We start from the raw sequence: 19,033 nt of genomic DNA, 5'->3' as shown, positions 1-19,033 counted from the left end.
TGTATGTATTCCTTGTGCTTTTTTTAAGTTTAGATTTTGCACACATTACAGTGAAGCTGAAGTAATATTTGTACATAACAATACCTTAATACTTGTCAATAAAAGTAATTCCTACTGTAGGAATTGCCTGATGGACAGGCTGTTGTATAATGGCTTAATGTGTTTTTAATGGATGCCACTATTAAAAATAAAGGTTCTTTATTGGCATCTATGATTCCATGAAGAACCTTTAGCATCAATGGAATCTTTCCTTTCCACAAAAGGTTTAGATTATTAAAATGTTCTGAGAATTTTTTTTTTAAGTAAGGTTCTTTAGAGAATTAAAAAAAAAATCTTCTTTTGAAAGCTTTTTTTTTGTAGGATCATGTCAGCGAACACCATTTCACTTTCTGTGTATTAAATCTTCCAATGCATTGTAGAACGCCTGGATTAACATGAAGCAGGACGTCTCTGTAAATCTAATCCCTGCTGTTCAGCGACGACAAGGTGGATAAAGGTTGTAAGTCACGTGTGTATAAAGACAAGCACAGAACATTATCCATTCTAACAGCCTGTCAAAACAGCATCAAAATTGCAAGCCAGTGTAAGTCGACTCAAAGCCATATTTTTAACTACTTTTACCTTTAAAATTTCAACAGACATTTGATGCGAATGAGCAACAGGGTGGAAAAGTTGCTCTAACAGAAGTCACTCCTCGTCTTCTGTACATACAGACAGCAACTAAATCATTATGTCTTTCGACAATCATACAAATTCAAAGTCCAGTATCCTTGGAAACTGTTGCCAAGGTAATATCGCTGTGAATGGCAGCTATTAGCGCCGAGTCAGTGTGGGGAATTGCTGTCTAGCTGGCCCTGATGACAGATCAAACAGATGTAGGCTGACTCTACAGAATCGCAGAGTAATCACTCCAATCTGGGACGCAAAAATGTCCCATTTACATCCAATACTAACACTCAAATATTTAATTTGCGCTTACCGACTTCAATTATAAACAGAAATATGGACACAAAAGGACCATTTTAGTAGAAAACACTCATAAAGGAAGTAGATCATATAATGAAACGATGAATAGAACGTCAAGTCCTCAGTAAAACGCTGACAAAGACCAACATGTACACAAAGTCGTTTAATCTCTGTTGTATTCTCGTTGATTCATTACAAGTGCATCAATGCAAAGAAATGAGTTCATAATGAAAGTTTACGTCGTTCTTATGATAACTGCTTGGGTTGGAAGAAGGGAAAAGGCTTTGTTTTTCACTTCTTACATCCCCAGACTTTTGAATTTCCTTCAAAGTTTCACAAACAAAGTCCTTCAAAAGAGTCACATCTGACTCCAGAATACTGAATATCACAATGTTTAAGAACATCTTCTAGGCTTTATAAAAGTTTCTCCGAAAATCGCAAGCATTTCCAGACCCACTACAAAAGTGACTTGTGTTCCAGCACAACCATACAGAAAAGAATGACATAATGTCTAAATGTTTCTCTTTTTTAAGTAATATCTGCTACAATTCTTGATGCGTTCAAATGTTTTACCTTTATTGTTTTATGGATCTTATATTACAAGTCTGCTATTCGTAATATGCAGAACAGCTCTGCAGTATTTACTTCACATGCTAGAGAACTCGACATCAAAGAATCAACCACCCACTTTTGTGCAGAAGAGAAGCAGACCCTAAAAGGTAGAGATAAAGACACATTTACAATATTTAAATAAACTATTATTCAGTAGTACATCATTTATCTGATCTTCCAACAAACAATGGCAGATCTAGACAGTTGCGTCCCAAATTCTAGTGATGAGAGCTGTACCGGTTCAAAGGCAAACAGCGATAAACAGCTAAAGTGACTGAAGAGTTCATGATGCTTCAGACAGCGGCTCAGGGTTCAGTGCTCGGTTCTAGAGCAGGTCTGGCAGGATGAGACCCGGCGGTTTGGGTTCCACGCAATTAATCCAGAAGTTAGCACAGCTGGCGTGGTACTGGTGACCTCCGTACATCAGCTTGAAGTTGTCCGTCTCCGAATTAAAGGCCTGCAGAGGATTTGTGCGAGACAAGGTGAGAAAAAATTAATTGAAAGGATAAAGTCTGATTTGACTGTAGGGAGGAGGGTCGGGGTTGAACTACTGGGACTGAGATTTTAAGGTGGTTTTAAAAGCATGTTCCAGGTTCAATACAAATTAAGCTTTTTTTAAATGCAATATCAATACCATATCAATAATTGGACGATATTAGAAAGATAACTTTTTGGGGAAATATGGGGATTTAGAAATCATATGCATTTTATGAATTTAGTTGTTTAAATTATGAATTGTGTTTAACTGTTAAATTGTATAAATGAGGAATTATATTTAACGGTTAATGCTCATTTCACCCTAATTTTACATTAATTCTAGCTTTGTGCTCATCTAATGCTTCGATAAGGCACTAGCAATTTAACTTTACTATTAAATGTAATCTTTAAAAAACCTCAAAATCAATATCCTTTTTTCCATCCTGTGGCATTTTAAAAATGTATTTTTAGTTTTTAGTATTTTTTTTTGTAGACAAATAGTATTGAATTTTAATATGAACCATTTATGAGTTTGCAGCTATAACTAGAAAATAATTATCGGCTTGTCTGTATCGCTCAGAATTGTAATATTCCTAGCTAGATGTCATCTACATCACACTTGTTAATTTAAGAATAATGTAATAAAAATTTACATTTTCTCTGATAAAATAAAATATTTCAACTAAGAATTTGACCAGAATTTCAGTTAATATCCACGGTTAAAATTAACTAGTTACTATAATTAATTACATGAAATAAATAGTACCTACACAAAATATTTTTAAAAGTATTTAAACATTTCATTTAGTTGCAAGGCAACAATTCTAATTTTCGTTTAGTTTACGTTTTAGTAAAATAACTAAAACTTAATACAAGCTACATTGACATTATAAATAATAATAACAGTAACAAACACACATAAACTAATAAAACTTCTATATTAATATAACTATTAAACCTAATTCAAAATATTAAAGGAATAGTTCACCCAAAAATTAAATTTGTAATTTGCTCAAAATTTAACCTCAGGCCATCCAAGATGTTAGTTTGTTTCAGAACTGATTTGGAGAAATTTAGAATTACTGTGGAAGAGATTATGATTGTGGTATTTTGGCAAGATGCAACAGTTTACAGTTAAAAGTGTCTTGATTAATGTTTCCTGCAAACACGCAGTTTTGCGCTTTACAAGATATTAATTGATCGACTGGAGTGGTGTGGATTACTGTAATGTTTTTATCAGCTGTTTGGACTTTCATTCTGACGGCACCCATTCACTGTACAAGACCCTATGGTGAGCAAGTGATGTAATGACAAATTTCTCCAAATCTGTTCTGCTGAAAAACAAACTCATTTATATCTTGGATGGCTTGCGAGTGAGAACATTTTCAGCAAATTTTCATTTTTAGTCGAACTATTTCTTTAACAAAAACTAGTTATTCGTAAAAGCCATTTAAACACAACCTGCTTTTGTGTGTTTCTAAAAGGACATGTTGAAATGACCTTTTGATCACTCGCAGCACGTCACAGATGCTGCCGATTAAAGCTTAAAGTGCATTGAACCCAGAAAATTACTTCAATACAAATAAGCAGGGTCTCTGTTAGTCACCGACTTGACTCAACAAGTACTCAATCTGCATCTCTAAACTACGTTAGACAGCACATTTATCTAGTCATATCTGACTGCAGTGTGGCATATAAATCACACTTCATAAAGGAGACAAGAGCTCAATGCCACACTGACATCATTTGTAGGATCAATAGAGAAAAAGTAGTGTGCAATCCTCCCACATACACCCTATATATAGAGAAGCGAAACAAGAACCCAGTGAACTTCACTCAACATATCGATGTGCAGCGTGTGAGTGTGCTTTCATTATGAAAGGCACAGCTGTAGTCGTGCATTTGTGATAAGGCAGTGATGATATGGATGTTATGCAGAATGAAGCGCCTATGAAAACTCTGAGCTGATGCTGGAAGGAGAAATGACTCATGCTGTGAATCATGCTCTCCCACACTGATACTATGCACGCCGCACGCACACACTCCATTTCTTTCACATTCTCTTGACAAACGATATTGTCCTGTTTAAAGAATGTTTGTTAAAAAGCAACATGAAAATCACAAGAGGATCTTGATATTTGTATTTATTTAAGTGCAAATTGCTATACAGTTCTATAATGAGGTCTGTATCTATCCCAGAATAACACTTTTGCCTTCACTTCTTGTAATTACAACTTTGTCTCATAATTTAACATCTTTAAATTTAACAATTGCAAGTTTAATAATAGCAAAATAATAAATTGCAATGTAAGTTCTACAACAGCGTTTTAGTGCCACGTAATTTAAAAAAAAAAAAATCTAAAATTACGAGATTAAAGTCTAAATATTTTGAGAATAAATTCAAAATTATGAGAATAAAGCAGAAATTACAAGAATAGAGTCGAAATGTTTCGAGAATGTCAAAATTATGAGAATAAAGTCAACATATTTTGACAGTCAAAATGAAGAGAGTTAAATTGTAGCAATTAAAGTTATAATATTTTGAGTGTATAGCCTATATTGCGCATGAAATGGCCCGGATTGGGAGCACTGGGAGAAGTTGCCAGGCCACCAGAATTGATTTGAATATATGTGGGATTATTAGCAGAAATCATACCATGTGTCATACTCGCAGGGACAGTATGCAATATTTTGACTTTATTCTTGAAATATTTAAACTTTGTTCTCGTATTGCTTTTTTTGCTCTCGACCTCACTAAATATTTGGGATTAAAAAAATGTAAGGGACCTAGAAATAAAATAAAATATATAAATGATGCATTATTTCTATGTCACTAATTAAATGAGCACATATATACACATATACATATATTAAAAGTGTATACATATATACATTATATATATATATATATATACACACACACACACACACGTGTGTGTATATATAAATTAAATGAAAAATAATTTTTGAAAATTAAAAATAAAATATTAATTTAAAGAAATTATGAAATATACAATTTGATCACAATAGCTGTTTTACATGCGCACAAATTAATCTGTTTATAATTGACTTAATCAGACTGAAAAGCCTTCATGTAAACACTTCAAACTATACAACTGAGCTCAATAAAACCCGAAAGCCTAAAAATATCCGATCAACGGCAAAAAATAAAGCATATGCAAATGCTTAAATCTAATTATTTTCTCAGTTGGATTTAAAAATGGTTTGCACATATGCACAATGCCATGATGTGTAGGCTTACATCTATTTTACGTCTTACAAATGTGCATATGTTTATTTACGTCTCATGTCGTCCCATTACAAACTGGTTAGTCAAAAAGACTAAATATTTACTAAAATATTCTTCTGACATAGTCATCAAGGCAAAAACTACACTATTACTCGCAGTAGCTCCATTATTGGTTCTTAACGCTCGTGCTGAAATCTGTTTTAGATTGCACACGTAAACAAATATAACTGGATTGCAGAATTGAGGGTTCATATAAACAGAACATTCAGAAACTGAAATCAAACTGGATTGAGGACAATTACTGCATGTAAACATACCTAATGTCTACTGTATTGTAAGGTAGCTGAATATACCAAACCCTAGTCAAAAGTGATTTTAAAGCATCCAAGAGAACATCAGATTTTGAGTTCCCGGTCTGTCTGTCTCTCTTATACACCTGCACTTTCATTTGAACAATGCGGTGATGAAACGGCTGATCCGGCGGTATATACGTGCACGAGTGTGTGTGTGTGTGTGTGTGCGCAGTGCACAGAGGGGCGGTAGCTGCAGCACAAGCTCTGTTTCTCTGCAGATGAACAGGTGGCTCAGAGTCGCTGAAAAGGTCATCCTAATTCAACTGACCTTGTTTAGCTGGCGGAAAGGTTAATTACTATCTGATTGCAAACACAGAGTGCATCCTACCTTCAAAGATGACAACACTTGTTACGAGCAGAGTCTGAAGCGTTTGAAGGCCAGTGAGGGACATTCTAGCTTTACCTACATTCACTACAGTGAAACATACAGTGGAATATTTACCCTTAATTTGGAGCGACTGTCTTTTGTCAGTGCCTGCAAGTAGCACAAACAAGTCAGCATCAGCATTAGTATTAAGGTTTTTTATCTCCTTTTGTTAATGAGCAAAATTACAGCACCAACGTGTCCATGTAAAGGCAGAAGCTTTTTACAAATTAGCCACAGTAGGAAACAAGAAGGGGCAACTGTGGACATGAAAATAATGGCATGCAACTAGAGTTCATAACTATTATCAAACATAGCTTTACAGCATAAATAAGAGTTGTGCTGAGCATGTAAACAAGCACTTGAAATGCAGGTACTACTGGTCAAAGTTGATAAGATTTTTTTTTGTTTTAAGAACATAAGATTTATGTTCACCAAGGCTGCATTTATTTGAGCAAAAATACAGTAAAAACGGTAATATTTTCATATAATATTACAATTTAAAATGACTGTTCTGTTTGAATATATTCAAATTTTTTCGTGATGGAAAACCTGAATTTTTTTAGCCGCCATTATTCTAATCTTTAGTGTCCTTCAAAATCATTCTGATATGCTGATTTAATGCTATTATTATCAAAAAATGTATCTTATTATAAATGTCTTTAATGCCACTTTAGATCAATGTAATGCATCCTTGCTGAATAAAAGCATTAATATCTTTAAAAAAGAAAAAGAAAAAAAGAATTCAAAATTCTGAACAGTAGTGTATATGCATATATAAAATATATAGAGCAAGGCAAATATAAATTGAAATATTAAATATGCTCATGCAGCTCTAAAATATTTAAAAACTAAATGAGTCTATTCATTATACTATTTGTCCATGATTTTGGCAACCCTGTGTAAATACAAAACTAACAGGTTGCATGTTTTTTGTCCAAGACTTCTATTTAATTAGATGCAAGGTTACAAACTAACCTGGGTGGACATTTAAAACAACAAAAGACAATATCTACAGTATTGTTTATATGATAAAGTCGCCTGACTTTGCCTATTGAGATATTTTTAACAGCTTAAGATTTTTTTTTTTTTTTAAATCAATAATGCATAATTACAAATGCATGGAATCCAAATACCTAAATACCCAAAGACCAATACAATACAAAATGTAGTACTGGGTTCTTACTACATTTGAGAATGGATGACTTCGCTTCGGTAGATCCAGCTCAAATACAAGCCAATCCTAATGGCTTCCTTTCAAATGCTACTTGTTATTGTCTGTTCACATTAGGTGCATCCAGCTGTGCTACAGGTGCTTCGATTAAATAACCTGGCATCTAATTTTAGCATGGACTCCCACCTCACAGAGTGTGGAGCTTTAATAGGATGCTGCATTAGAGTGACATTAATTCACATTAAATCTATCCATTATAGAGTATAATCTAAACACTGCTAAGTAAACACTCATTATAACAGTTGTTTACTGCACAAACAAAAACGCCTTCTGAGAATCCATAACTACTTAAATGGCTTGAAGTATGCCATTTTTAATGACAAAATACTTCAATACTTGCTCCTAGTTTACAGTGCAGACTGAGACACTTATAAGTAAGCGATTCCCATGTTGACTTCTGAAGCATGTAACACTGTGACGCTTTCTAAATGCTGCTCTGTTTGGAGCAGTCTGATGCATCTGACTCAAATGACAAATTTATTCTTATAGTGCATTTAATATTTTATAGCAGTTTATAATTTTCTTATATGAGTCTTACAAAACTAGTTTTAAACTGGCTGAGCTTATTTTTACGTTTTATATTTTTTAAGTTAAAAATATAATTGTTTTTAACATTTACTCTACCATTTGGGGTCAATATGTTTTTTTAAAGACGATAAAAATTAACAATCATGCATTCATTTGATCGAAGACGTGAATAGTTACACAAATGTTCTATTTCAAAAACTTCTGTTCTTTTAAACTTTCTTTTCATCTAAGAATCCTTAATAAAACATGTATTATGGCTTTCTGCAAAAACATAGCATAACTATTTTCAAACATTGATAAAAAATGTTTATTGAGCAGCAAATCAGCATATTAGAATGATTTCTGAAGGATCATGTGACACTGAAGACTGCAGTAATGATGCTGAAAATTCAGATTTCATCACAGGAATAAATTACATTTTAAAATATACTCAAATAGAAAACAGCTATTTTAAATTGTGATAATATTTCACAATATAACGGTTTTTACTGCCTGGTGAGTATAAGAGTCTTCTTTCATATATATATATATATATATATATATAGAATCTGCGAGACTCAGTGTTAAGTTAATACACCGTTGCCCATTCCTGCAGACAAATCGTGTTAGCAGATGCAGCAGGATCCCATCCCTCCCCAGCGGGAACAGAAACCGAATGCTAGCCCACGGTCAGTAGACTGAATCATCCACACCCCAGTGAAATCTCCACCTGTAGCCCAACACCACCACCTTTAAACACATCTACTCTCAGAGATGCTGCTCCACCTTCAGAACTCTGATTTCAGTCACCCCAGAGAGTGACGCTGCCCCCCAAAAACGCAATTAAAGAGCGGGATATTAATCGGATGTCAGAAGCAGACAGAAACAGCTCTATTAATCTGCAGCAGGCTGGATGTGTTCGGCGGATCTATTAGCACCTGTGTTTTTGGTCACGGTGACTGATGGCTGAGCTGCATCTGCTCCACAGATACCCATCCCATGATTCCTTGCTGCTCTGAGCCCCTCCTTCCCTGAGTGCATCTATGTTTACACCCGTATTACATCAGCAAATCCTGACCGTTGCACAAGGGAGATTTAGGAGGGTTTCAGTGAGACGAGGAATCTCAGTGAGCGGATTGGCCATTGTATGTTAACGAGGCGAATGGTAGTGTCACAATTACATGTTTAAACCAGTGCAGGATTGGATTATACTTATGAATAGAGGAGTTTAAAGAGATAGTTCACCCAAACAGTTTAATTCTGTCATCATTTACTCAAAGTTATGGTGGTTTAAATTATTTGGGTATCAGGCAGGAAGGATTATTATAGTTAACTAATGCAAAAAAAATAAATTAAAAAAAATTATAATAAAAAAAATGTTGTTACTTGAAATAAAGCAAACAAACTTATTTTAATTCCGCTAGTTGGCAAAGCAACATTTCTCATTTTCATTTAGTTTAACTCAATGTACTATAATAACTACAACTGAAATTAAATTAATAAAAAATTAAATTGATGTTTTAAAAAATAAAAATGACAAAAACAACAAAAGTATTACAAAAGTAATCATTCTGACATGCTGATTTCTATTATTTTCCAAAATATTTTATATAAATTCTTTGATCACTTTTGATAAATGTAATGCAACTGAAATTAATAAAAATTAAATTGACATTTAAAAAAAAAAAAAAAAAAAGACAAAAACAACAAAATTACTAAAACTTTTAACTAACATTTAAGTCGAAAATACAAAAATAAAAACTAATATTAAAAAAAATATAATAGCATCTCAATGCATCTAAAATAAAATAAAAAATACTAATAAAAATAATGTCTGGAAAAGAGCAACTTGGACATTCTGCTAAATATTTCCATTAGCATCTCATGGAAGAAAAACAAACAAATGGTTTAGAGAGAGCATTAATGGCTTAATGAGAGCAAATAAATGACCTTTTTTTTTGTGTGTGTGTGAACTATTCTCTTTAATATGATTTTCTTTGCCCCATACCACTTTTAGATTTGTTCTTCACTGCCCCGGGGTGCCAAAATGACGAATGCATCACCTATTTGCTGCCTGCCTCATGCATTTAGGCCATTAGTCAGACTTACTCGCCGCTTTGGTAAGATAAACTCGCCATGAAAGATCTAAGAGCCCGTAGCCAAATTAAACACCTAACGCTAGTTGAATGAAAGCGTGGCCTTGACCGAACGTCTGTAGATTTAGATGCATGAGTCAGAGCGTGCGCCTCTGAGAGCTGTTTTTGGCAGTCTGTAAGGAGACGAGTGTCGAGAGGTGAGTTCTGGTCATTTTGGCAGCACAACACGGGAGCGATTGCCCGCCTGACCCCTGCAACAAGCTGCAAATTGGAGTGGAGTTTAGTCAATCCTACTCTTTTAAATAGGCGTCCAAAAGTGTTCTCGTCTTTCTTCTGTAAAATTGTGAAAATCAAAGAAATAGTCACGAGGGATTTTTTATTTTTTTTGGTTTGTTTTTGATAGGGAAACTTAAATTAATCTTCTGTTCAATCATTTAAAGCAATAGCTCACCCAAACATTTACTGTGCCATTACAATGAATGAGGACTGAAGCTTTAAAAGCAACATAAAAGCAAAAGCACCATAAAAGTGCAATGCGATACTCATGCTCTATATTGCAAGTTTTTTACCATAGCTTTGTTTGAGAACAGGCCAACTTAAACCGAATCAGGGGTTAATGTTTTTAACTAAAGCAAACTATTAAAAACATTTTTTCTGAACAAAAACAAGCTGGAAATAAATTAAATATAAATATTAGGAAAAACTCTAAAAGGTAAAAATTACAAATGTTATGTTGGCAACTAACTGAAAAAAGTTGAAGTTGAAGCACTAAAATGACCAATAAGTAAAAAAGTAAAAACTAAAAACAGAACAAATTACACCTAAATAGCAATATTAAAAAAAATAAAATAAATTGTTTTTAAATTAATGAATGGTAGAGATATTAAAGATGTTAAAAAAAAAATTAATTATAAAAGTACAAATCTACTAAAAATGTAATTCAAATTAAAGATAATTAATAATAATAATAATTAGTAGTGGTAGTAGTAGTAGTATAAAACTAAAAGAATTAAAAATATTAATAAAACTGCAGTAGTATAGACATTGTACAAATTGGACATTGCTGCTACTCCTATGAATGACCAATTGAGAGATGGAGCAGATGTTAGCATTTTCTGTGAATAAAGACTTAAATTATGCTTATGATGCTGTTATTAAATCCTTTTCTTGAAGCATGAAAGCTCTGGTCCCCATTCACTATAATGGCATGGAAAAGAGCAACAAGAAGAACATACTTCAAAATTTCTGCTTTTGTGTTCCACAGAAGAAATTATGTCAAAAGAGATGGTTGAATAAATAGAATTTAAATTTTTGGGTGAACTATTAATGCTTTAATACCCTTTAATATGCAATATATTTGCGTTTTCTTTGTGCCCCTAATGGTAGCGTGCAGACGTGTGTGTTTGGTGTGTACAGACCTTGCTGCGTGAGTCCACGTTGAGCAGACACACTCCACACGCCAGCTCTTTGGCATTCTTAATGCCGTGCCTCAATATACAGGAGGAGAAGTCCAGTGAGCTCTCATCAGGCTAAAGAAAAACACACACACACACACATCATGAATGCAGCTCTTAAAAAGCAATTGGGGCTCCATTGCATCCTTCAGACAAATTCCTGGCTGTCAGTCAAACTTGAGTTCACAGAGGCCGCTGAACCTCACAGCGGTTGATTGGCCCTTCAGATCAATACATCAGCTACAGAATCTGTCCAAAACAGCAGGATTCAGGCAGAGAGAACCCATCGACGCTCTAAGCGTGTTCATTTTTACTATGCTTCAGAGTGTTTGTGGTTTTACGGCAGACTTCATTCTCCCAAGCTGATATTATCTGACCGCACAACTCTAATATTATCTGCTGGCATTGATATTCTCCCATGAGTACACTGCATGACAAAGCTCTGTTCAGCACTCAGCAATCTGTTCTGTACTACTGCACTTTCCACAAATAACACACACTTTATTGTCTCATTACTTATAAGTATCAAGATGCACATATACCTTTTTTTTGTGAGATATTCTTTAGAAATTACCAGACATAAAAATACCACAACGTTGAAGTTAACTAAATTTAAATTATGATTTTCCCTGGCATGATATGCACATTTACCCTATTTTTTAAATGAATGTTATAGATCTTTTTGTGAGCAATTATTCTTCAAAAATGTTTTGACCTCATATTGTTTAATTAAAATGTCATAAATTGAGCTTCTTGTGAACAGAACAAAAAAAAAATATGTAAAATATCATGTATTTTTAAGTGAATATTAAGCTATTTTAGAATAAAAAAATATAAAATTGAATAGGGGTGGGCTATATGACTTTTGAATCTTTTATAATGATATGAGTAATTTTATTTCAAGGTAAGTCTCACACAATATAGTTTTTTTATTAATTTTTTTTTTAAAAGATATTTTTGCTTTAAATAAGGTCTTTATGATATCAAAATGTTTGATATCAAAGCAATTTCATAATTCTTGTCACCAGTGTCAATATCACAAAAAACTAATACTAGTCTAAATAATAATAATAAAAAAAACGCTCAAGCTCACGAAGACAAGTAAACTGTCAGTGTTTAAATAAGAATAAAAACAATTATTACAAGCAATAGGACAAAAAACTACGGTAGAACAAATAAATAAGAAATGCCACATACAGTGTATACAGTAATCAAATGTACAAAAACACAGCATTTTCTTCACTGTGTAAATTAAATACATATTTCTTCTTATTAAAGTTACAAAAGTGATTTAGTCAAGCGTAGTGATTTTTGTTTGATTAACATGAATGACATAGCGGGAATATTACACTGTCTTCACTTTAAGATCTGCCCAGATCTAATATACAGTTATGCATGTTTTTTTCTCAGCTTTTTGATTTAATTTAAGACCTACTGTGTTTAAGAGGATACTAACCAACTTTCAACTTTAGGCACAAAAACTACAAATAAAATACTTAGTTTGACCCTTTTGACCAAAAATTATTTTATAATGGTCCAATTTTGTGCCCTATTAGTAGAAAGTGCCAACTGCTCCAAAGCTCACAAAAGACCCCCTTTTAATCCCACATATATATTCATATTTCAGTTAAGCATTAATCAATATGTGTGACTTACTGGACTGTCTGTTGTAATAGAAATACTAGTGTACTTACTAAAGATGTGGTAGTGTTTATGTCATAAATACTCACAGTGATGTTTGCCAGGGACATGAAGCCCATCAGGTTGTTCCACACACGGCTGATGTCTTTAAGCAGCTCCTGTAGTTTCTCCGCACAAACGGCTGTGGCTTTTATCCCCAACTCTACACGCTTAGTCACGCGATACACCTCCACCACACCTATACACAATATACAAAAATAATCAATAAATAACAACAATATACAATAAAAAGTCACGTGGATTATTGTGATGTTTATAGCAGCTGTTTGGACTCTCATTCTGACGGCACCCATTCATTGCAGAGGATCTATTGGTGAGCAAGAGATGTAATGCTAAATTTCTCCAAACCTGTTCTGATGAAGAAACAAACTCACCTACATCTTAGATGGCCTGAGAGTGAGCACTTTTCACCAAAGTTCTTGGGTGAACTACTCCTTTAACAAAACTATTATTTAATTAATTTTTTATTATTTTTTTAAATCAGATTTCAAGTCACCATTCAGGATTCAATGCTTATGTAATGCGAAGTGCACAATATTGTCTGAAGCTGTGCTCACTAATTTACATTTATTATCTATTTTCATATGTGACATTTACCATGTTGAATAAATTAATGAGTCAGTTGTTGTGGAAACAGTATTTCCAGTTTTCTCCTGGCATCATTATTATAGCAACCAAAGCAAAAGTATTAGGGATATTCATAATCAGTAAGGTGTGTGTGTGTGTGTGTGTTGAGAGAACCAAAGAGGAGAAACAATAACCCAGCAGTGCCATTCCCAGCATTCCCAGTGCTGAATGTCCTTTTACACTGAACCCATTAGAACGGCCCAGAATAGTTGCTCTGCTCTGTAACACTAGCCTCCCCCATTCAGACGTAGAATGCCCTGCTCCAGACACAATCGCTAGAGCCGCATCAAAGAGCTTTAACGGTTTGTTTCTACGTAACAAGAGCACCCCATGCTCCCCTCCCACTGGCATGAGCACATACAGCTCATTAAAGCCGCTCTGTGTGAGAGAGTGAGTACAGAAATAGGAAGCAGATAAGCAGAACACCTGGCCTGTCTGTTTGACTGAAGACTGCAGGGGCGCATGAGGAGCAGGTATGAATGTGGATGAAGAGACCGTGTGACGGGGCTGATCTTGAGTTTTACGGATGTCGGGTATGATGGGTAAAGCTGGTCTCTGACCAGTAAATGAATTGTGACTGCAGTCGTAGTCTCACCCAGCAGGTACTCCATCCCCTGTGCTGATTGGATGACCTCTGTGCACACCGTGGAGCTGCTGATTCCATTAAGGGTGTTATTGGCAGTGGTGATGACCTGGAAAATTAAAAGAAAGCTGTAAAGTGACCATATTTTACTTTATTCCTGAAATAAAAAAAACAACACATAATTTCATATCAATATTTGCTGATAAAAAAATACAAAGGCATTCCATTCAATGGAAGTCAATGGGGTCCATTTGTATTGCCATTATTTAAAAATATCTTCTTTTGTGTTTTTCGCAGAAAATGAGGCCCAGACACACCGAACCATCTTAAAAAAAAACTAGTGGCGGAGAAAGCCATCTTAGACAGTTTCACTAGTAAACACTGTAAAATGGCAGTGAAATACTTTCTGCGGCTGCATGAAGAAATAACTCTCCATACCAGGTAGGGATGTAACGATATTATCAATATCGCGATAGCAAAACTGTCTCGATATTATCGTGGTCACATGACGATATGAAACGATGGGTCTTCTGGGCAAAAAGTGTAGTTTTTAAAATATATTTAACTACTTCTTCTGACATAAAAAGTCTTTAAAGTTGTATTTTGGGCCATTATACTTTGGCACAGTATCTGTCAAACGAACTAAAACCAAAAAGCACAATATAGCTTAATCACTTCATCTCTGTTTTTGCTGCGTGTTTTAAAGATAAGCACACACATTGTAAGCCTGTTTTCACTGAAATATTCCTTCAAAATAAAAGCCGTGTCCATCAAAATAAAAGCTTAAGTGCGCAGTATTACTTGCTGATAGCTAGTGGTTTAAACGCAGTCCAAATTCAAAATATCTATTTCAAGTGTAGAAATTAGTAATTTCCATACTGTAGTGTAAAGCAAAAATTATATACCTATGAAATATTAATTTTAATTTATATTACAGTGCAATTGTTTTACAATATATGACTACTACTGTCCTTGTTGTTGTTATTATTATATTCTAATTTGTTTGGCTTCCTAAAGGTCCGGGTATACTTTACTTTCCGCGTTCCATTCAGTCTCGTGCACAGCCGCGTACTCAACCGGGGATGAGTGCGGACGGATGAGCTCGACACATGCCATCTACTTGACTTGCGCTCTCTCAACATTCACCTCGCACATGCGCTGTTGTGCGCTTTGTATTCTTGTAAAGTATTCTTTGGCCTTCAAACACCAGTGTGAATGTAATTTAGACTGAGACAGTATATCACAAATAAAAAGAGGGTTGATTCCCCTTTAAAGTTCAGGTACAAGTAAATTCACTGACTTTTTTCTGACTTGCGTTTTCTTAGTTAAGAACGTGGGTTGAAGCTCTTCATTTTGATCTCACAAAGTGCATTAGATAATGTAACTTTAAAATGTACACAATTTTCTTTTCAATTCTACATCTGTCTTTTATTTTTTTTATAAATATCGCTCTAAATATCGTATCCTGGACTTCATATCGTGATATAATCGTATCGTTAGATTTTGATACCGTTACATCCCATACCAGCAGGTGGCAGTAGTCAGTATTTGTCAATCAAAAATGGAAGCAAACTAGCAGTGCAGATGTACAAACCATAAAAAAGCAGCTCTGCCAATTATTCAACATGCTCAATTGGAAGCCACCAACGGAGGTCCGACTTTTGTTGAACACACCACAAAAAAATATATCGACAAACCCTCAAGCATGGCCCAACATTGGCTGACCATTAACTTGGCATGTCACGGTCTATACGGGTTTGGAAAAGTAAATGACGAAATAATATTTTTTGGGTTAACTATATTTGGGTAAGGCCAGCTTGAAAAATTCCTTACACCAAAAACCATCCAACGCAATAAAGCATAAAAAGTTGGGCTGCTCCTCCCACAGTGAAATCTCATTGGCCCAAAATCTTACTCTGTGCAACTAAATTTAAACATAAAATATGTTTTGACTGGCAGGGACTGCACATTAACAGCCAGGCAGCTTTTGCTAATATACAGTTAACAATTGTATATGTAAAAAAAAAAATTCACGACTGTACAAACAGTAACAATGGCCCTGCTGAATAACAAGCAACTGCTGAATCAATTATCTGTTTGCATAAGTTCTTATTTGATCAGATCACACTTTATGGTAGTGTTGGTATCATGTGATCATTACCCGACCCTTCTGAGACTTTCTATAGACTGATACAGTTTTAAAGTGTATGCCAAGCTCTTTATGAATGTGTGTGTGGAGGTATATGTTACCTGCAGAGCGCTCTCCAAACACCTCTGCCATTCGTACGCATATCGCTCACTCTCCTGCCACGAGTGTTTGGACGAGAGACAGTGGGAGAAAAAGAGATGAAACAGAATGAGAGCTTTGTTCACTGAGAAACCTCAGGCTGTTTTCAACAAGGAGGACCTGTGCTCAAAGAGAACATATGTACCAAAGAGAACAGAGAGAGCGAGTGACTGACCTCCACCTCTCCTGTGAGGTCCTTGTACTTGTCGCGGATGATCGGCAGTGCAGGTTTTTCATTTAGGGTGTTGGATCGGTCTCTGAAGGGCTGCTCAGGGGCAGGAGAGGGGATGGACCGTATAATTTCTTTCTCTCCCAGACTGTGGCTGCGCTTATGGGATCCTTTGCACAAATAAATGGGTCAATGATAAATGGGAGTGTCCATGACAAAAGAAAATGAAACATCAAGCTTAAAAATGTGACATTTCTTAGAGGCATGCTTTTCATATTTATGTGAGATTTATCTGGGTTAAAAAAAAAAAAAAAAACTTTAAATATACAAAACTTTTTTTATAAACCTTTTTATTATATAAAACTTTTTTCTCTCAAGAAAAAATTTAATTTAATGATTGTTAAATCATGTAGCGTAACTACCAAGTAATAACATTTCCCTTACACCGTAGAAGCGTACATACCTTTACTATTTAATAAAAAAGTTTAGATATATATTTTTCAAGGTAAAAAGTATTTTTACAGATTTCATCAACAGTGTTCTTATTGTTAACAAAAATTGAAAATATAAAAAAATTATTTAGTTCAGTTATCTGAATAAATTTAAAATAAAATAAAATAAATATTACAAAGAAAGAGAGAGAAAAATAGAAAGAGAAACAGTAGAAACTGAAATTTGGAAGTACTACTAAATATTTTTTAAAACTTAAACTTTTTTACTAAAACTTAAAAATTTAAATAAAATCTGAATATATAAAAATAAGCGCCAACTCTAAATATTAATAAATACTATAATATAGTATATATTTAATACTAAAATAACACCTAAAAATATGACATTTTAAAATTTGAACTTGGATGTAAAACCTTGCCATTTTCTGAGATTATTCCCAGTTTTGTGTTTTCATTCTTCTGCATGCTGGTCGCACCATGCGACTTTGTGGCAGATGCATACTTAAAGCATTTATATTTTTATATATATATATATATTTTTTTTTTTTTTTTTTTTTTTTTTTTTTCTAAGAAATAATAATATTGTCAAACTAAAGCTTTTATTTTCAAGAAGTTCATTTTTTTTCTTCTTCACTATGATAGGTTGTACCACCCTGACATGTCTTACCAAAAACAAATAGGAATTAATGAAACTAAAAACATGCTCTTCGGAGAAGAGGTTTATTCAAGCTACTGTACGTATGAACTGTATTTTAAATGCATCTGCATATCTAAAGAAACTGAAAGCCAAAACATTTTGCATCACAATCCAAAAACATATAGTGATGTGAGAAAGGGGATGACACATCTTACCCCACTACTCGCTCTAAATTTAATGCACGAGTTTAAATGTTGATCCTGTTGTATAATTAAAACTTTCCAAAGCACTCAAACTGTCGCTGCTTATCCACGTGGGGCCACAACACAAACCACAAACACCTAATTTGCAACAAATGATAATTATGTGCAAAAGAGCAGCATAGTAATACAGGCATGCATTATTCATCAGGCATCACAAGTCAAACTGGCACAAATAAATGCCATGCACACACAAACAATGAGACGGACAGCGGCACAACAGACTCATGAGACACAGCGACAGGTAATCACACCCCCGCTGGGAAGCACATCAGTCTCTGCATGGTTTCAGGGGCTAATCCATTCCTGCACGAACCCCACTCCTCAGATTAACCGTCTGATAGGAGGCTGGCTGAGGAGTAAACCCTCTTTTGTTTGAACAAAATAAATTTAGTGGATGTGGGTGGGGCTCAATAAGAGGCAAATAAGCTTTTATGTTATTGAGTAAGTGCTAATGCATTATGGGGGAGCAAAGATGAAAAAGCAAAGGGGAAAGTGAGGAGGGATTTGGGTGGCAGTGTTTATCTACTGACGTTGCCGTGTGCTTCAGACACCACTCTGCCATCTGTTGACTTTCAGAGAGAATGCAGTTGTGGACATGCATTGGCTGTCCACTAATTTACAACAGGTGCATATGCACATGAATTTGTCCTTAAACTCGTATTAATGCTAATGGGTTTGTAGTATTGTAATCAAATGATTATAAATGAGTTTTATTCCATAAAACAAGATTCCTTTTTTACGAAAGTTATTGGTAAATCATGACTTGTTTGTGGTGTATGTTCATACACCGATTTCACGCAAAAATAGTTTTGCACATACACAGTGAATGAGACTAGGGACGTGCAACAGCGATCGAGTACTCGGCCGTGACAGCAATGATCGATCGTGAAAACGATAATCGTGGAAAAAAAAAATTCTGATTGGTTATAGCAGCACTTTGGGCGGCACCCTGAGCTCTGATTGTTTAGCTTGCAGAATGCGGTTCAAAGTATAGACATGAG

General features: G+C 34.5%; 1 protein-coding gene across 11 annotated transcripts in view; it reads right to left on the bottom strand.

The window, feature by feature from the left end:
* Positions 1-1,110: 1,110 nt before the first annotated feature.
* LOC306854494 (synergin gamma-like) overlaps positions 1,111-19,033 on the bottom strand; it is a 59,129-nt gene continuing 41,206 nt past the window's right edge. For 4 of the 11 annotated variants that reach the window (XM_079392571.1, XM_079392576.1, XM_079392577.1 and 1 more), the window contains 8 exons: positions 16,687-16,850; positions 16,475-16,528; positions 14,237-14,333; positions 13,044-13,192; positions 11,278-11,388; positions 10,154-10,192; positions 6,101-6,133; positions 1,112-2,035 (listed from right to left, as the gene is read on the bottom strand). In XM_079392571.1, the coding sequence (XP_079248697.1) occupies positions 1,904-2,035; positions 6,101-6,133; positions 10,154-10,192; positions 11,278-11,388; positions 13,044-13,192; positions 14,237-14,333; positions 16,475-16,528; positions 16,687-16,850 (779 nt within the window). In that variant the 3' untranslated portion in view covers positions 1,112-1,903. Of the gene's footprint in view, positions 2,036-6,100; positions 6,134-10,153; positions 10,193-11,277; positions 11,389-13,043; positions 13,193-14,236; positions 14,334-16,474; positions 16,529-16,686; positions 16,851-19,033 lie in introns of all 11 variants that reach the window. The other 7 variants (XM_079392579.1, XM_079392575.1, XM_079392580.1 and 4 more) reach the window with 2 other exon arrangements.

This window comes from Barbus barbus (assembly GCF_936440315.1).
Source record: "Barbus barbus genome assembly, chromosome: 34".
NCBI classification, from domain to species: Eukaryota; Metazoa; Chordata; class Actinopteri; order Cypriniformes; family Cyprinidae; genus Barbus; species Barbus barbus.
The sequence above is the reverse complement of the archived record's forward strand: the minus strand, read 5'-3'. Positions and strand labels throughout refer to the sequence as shown.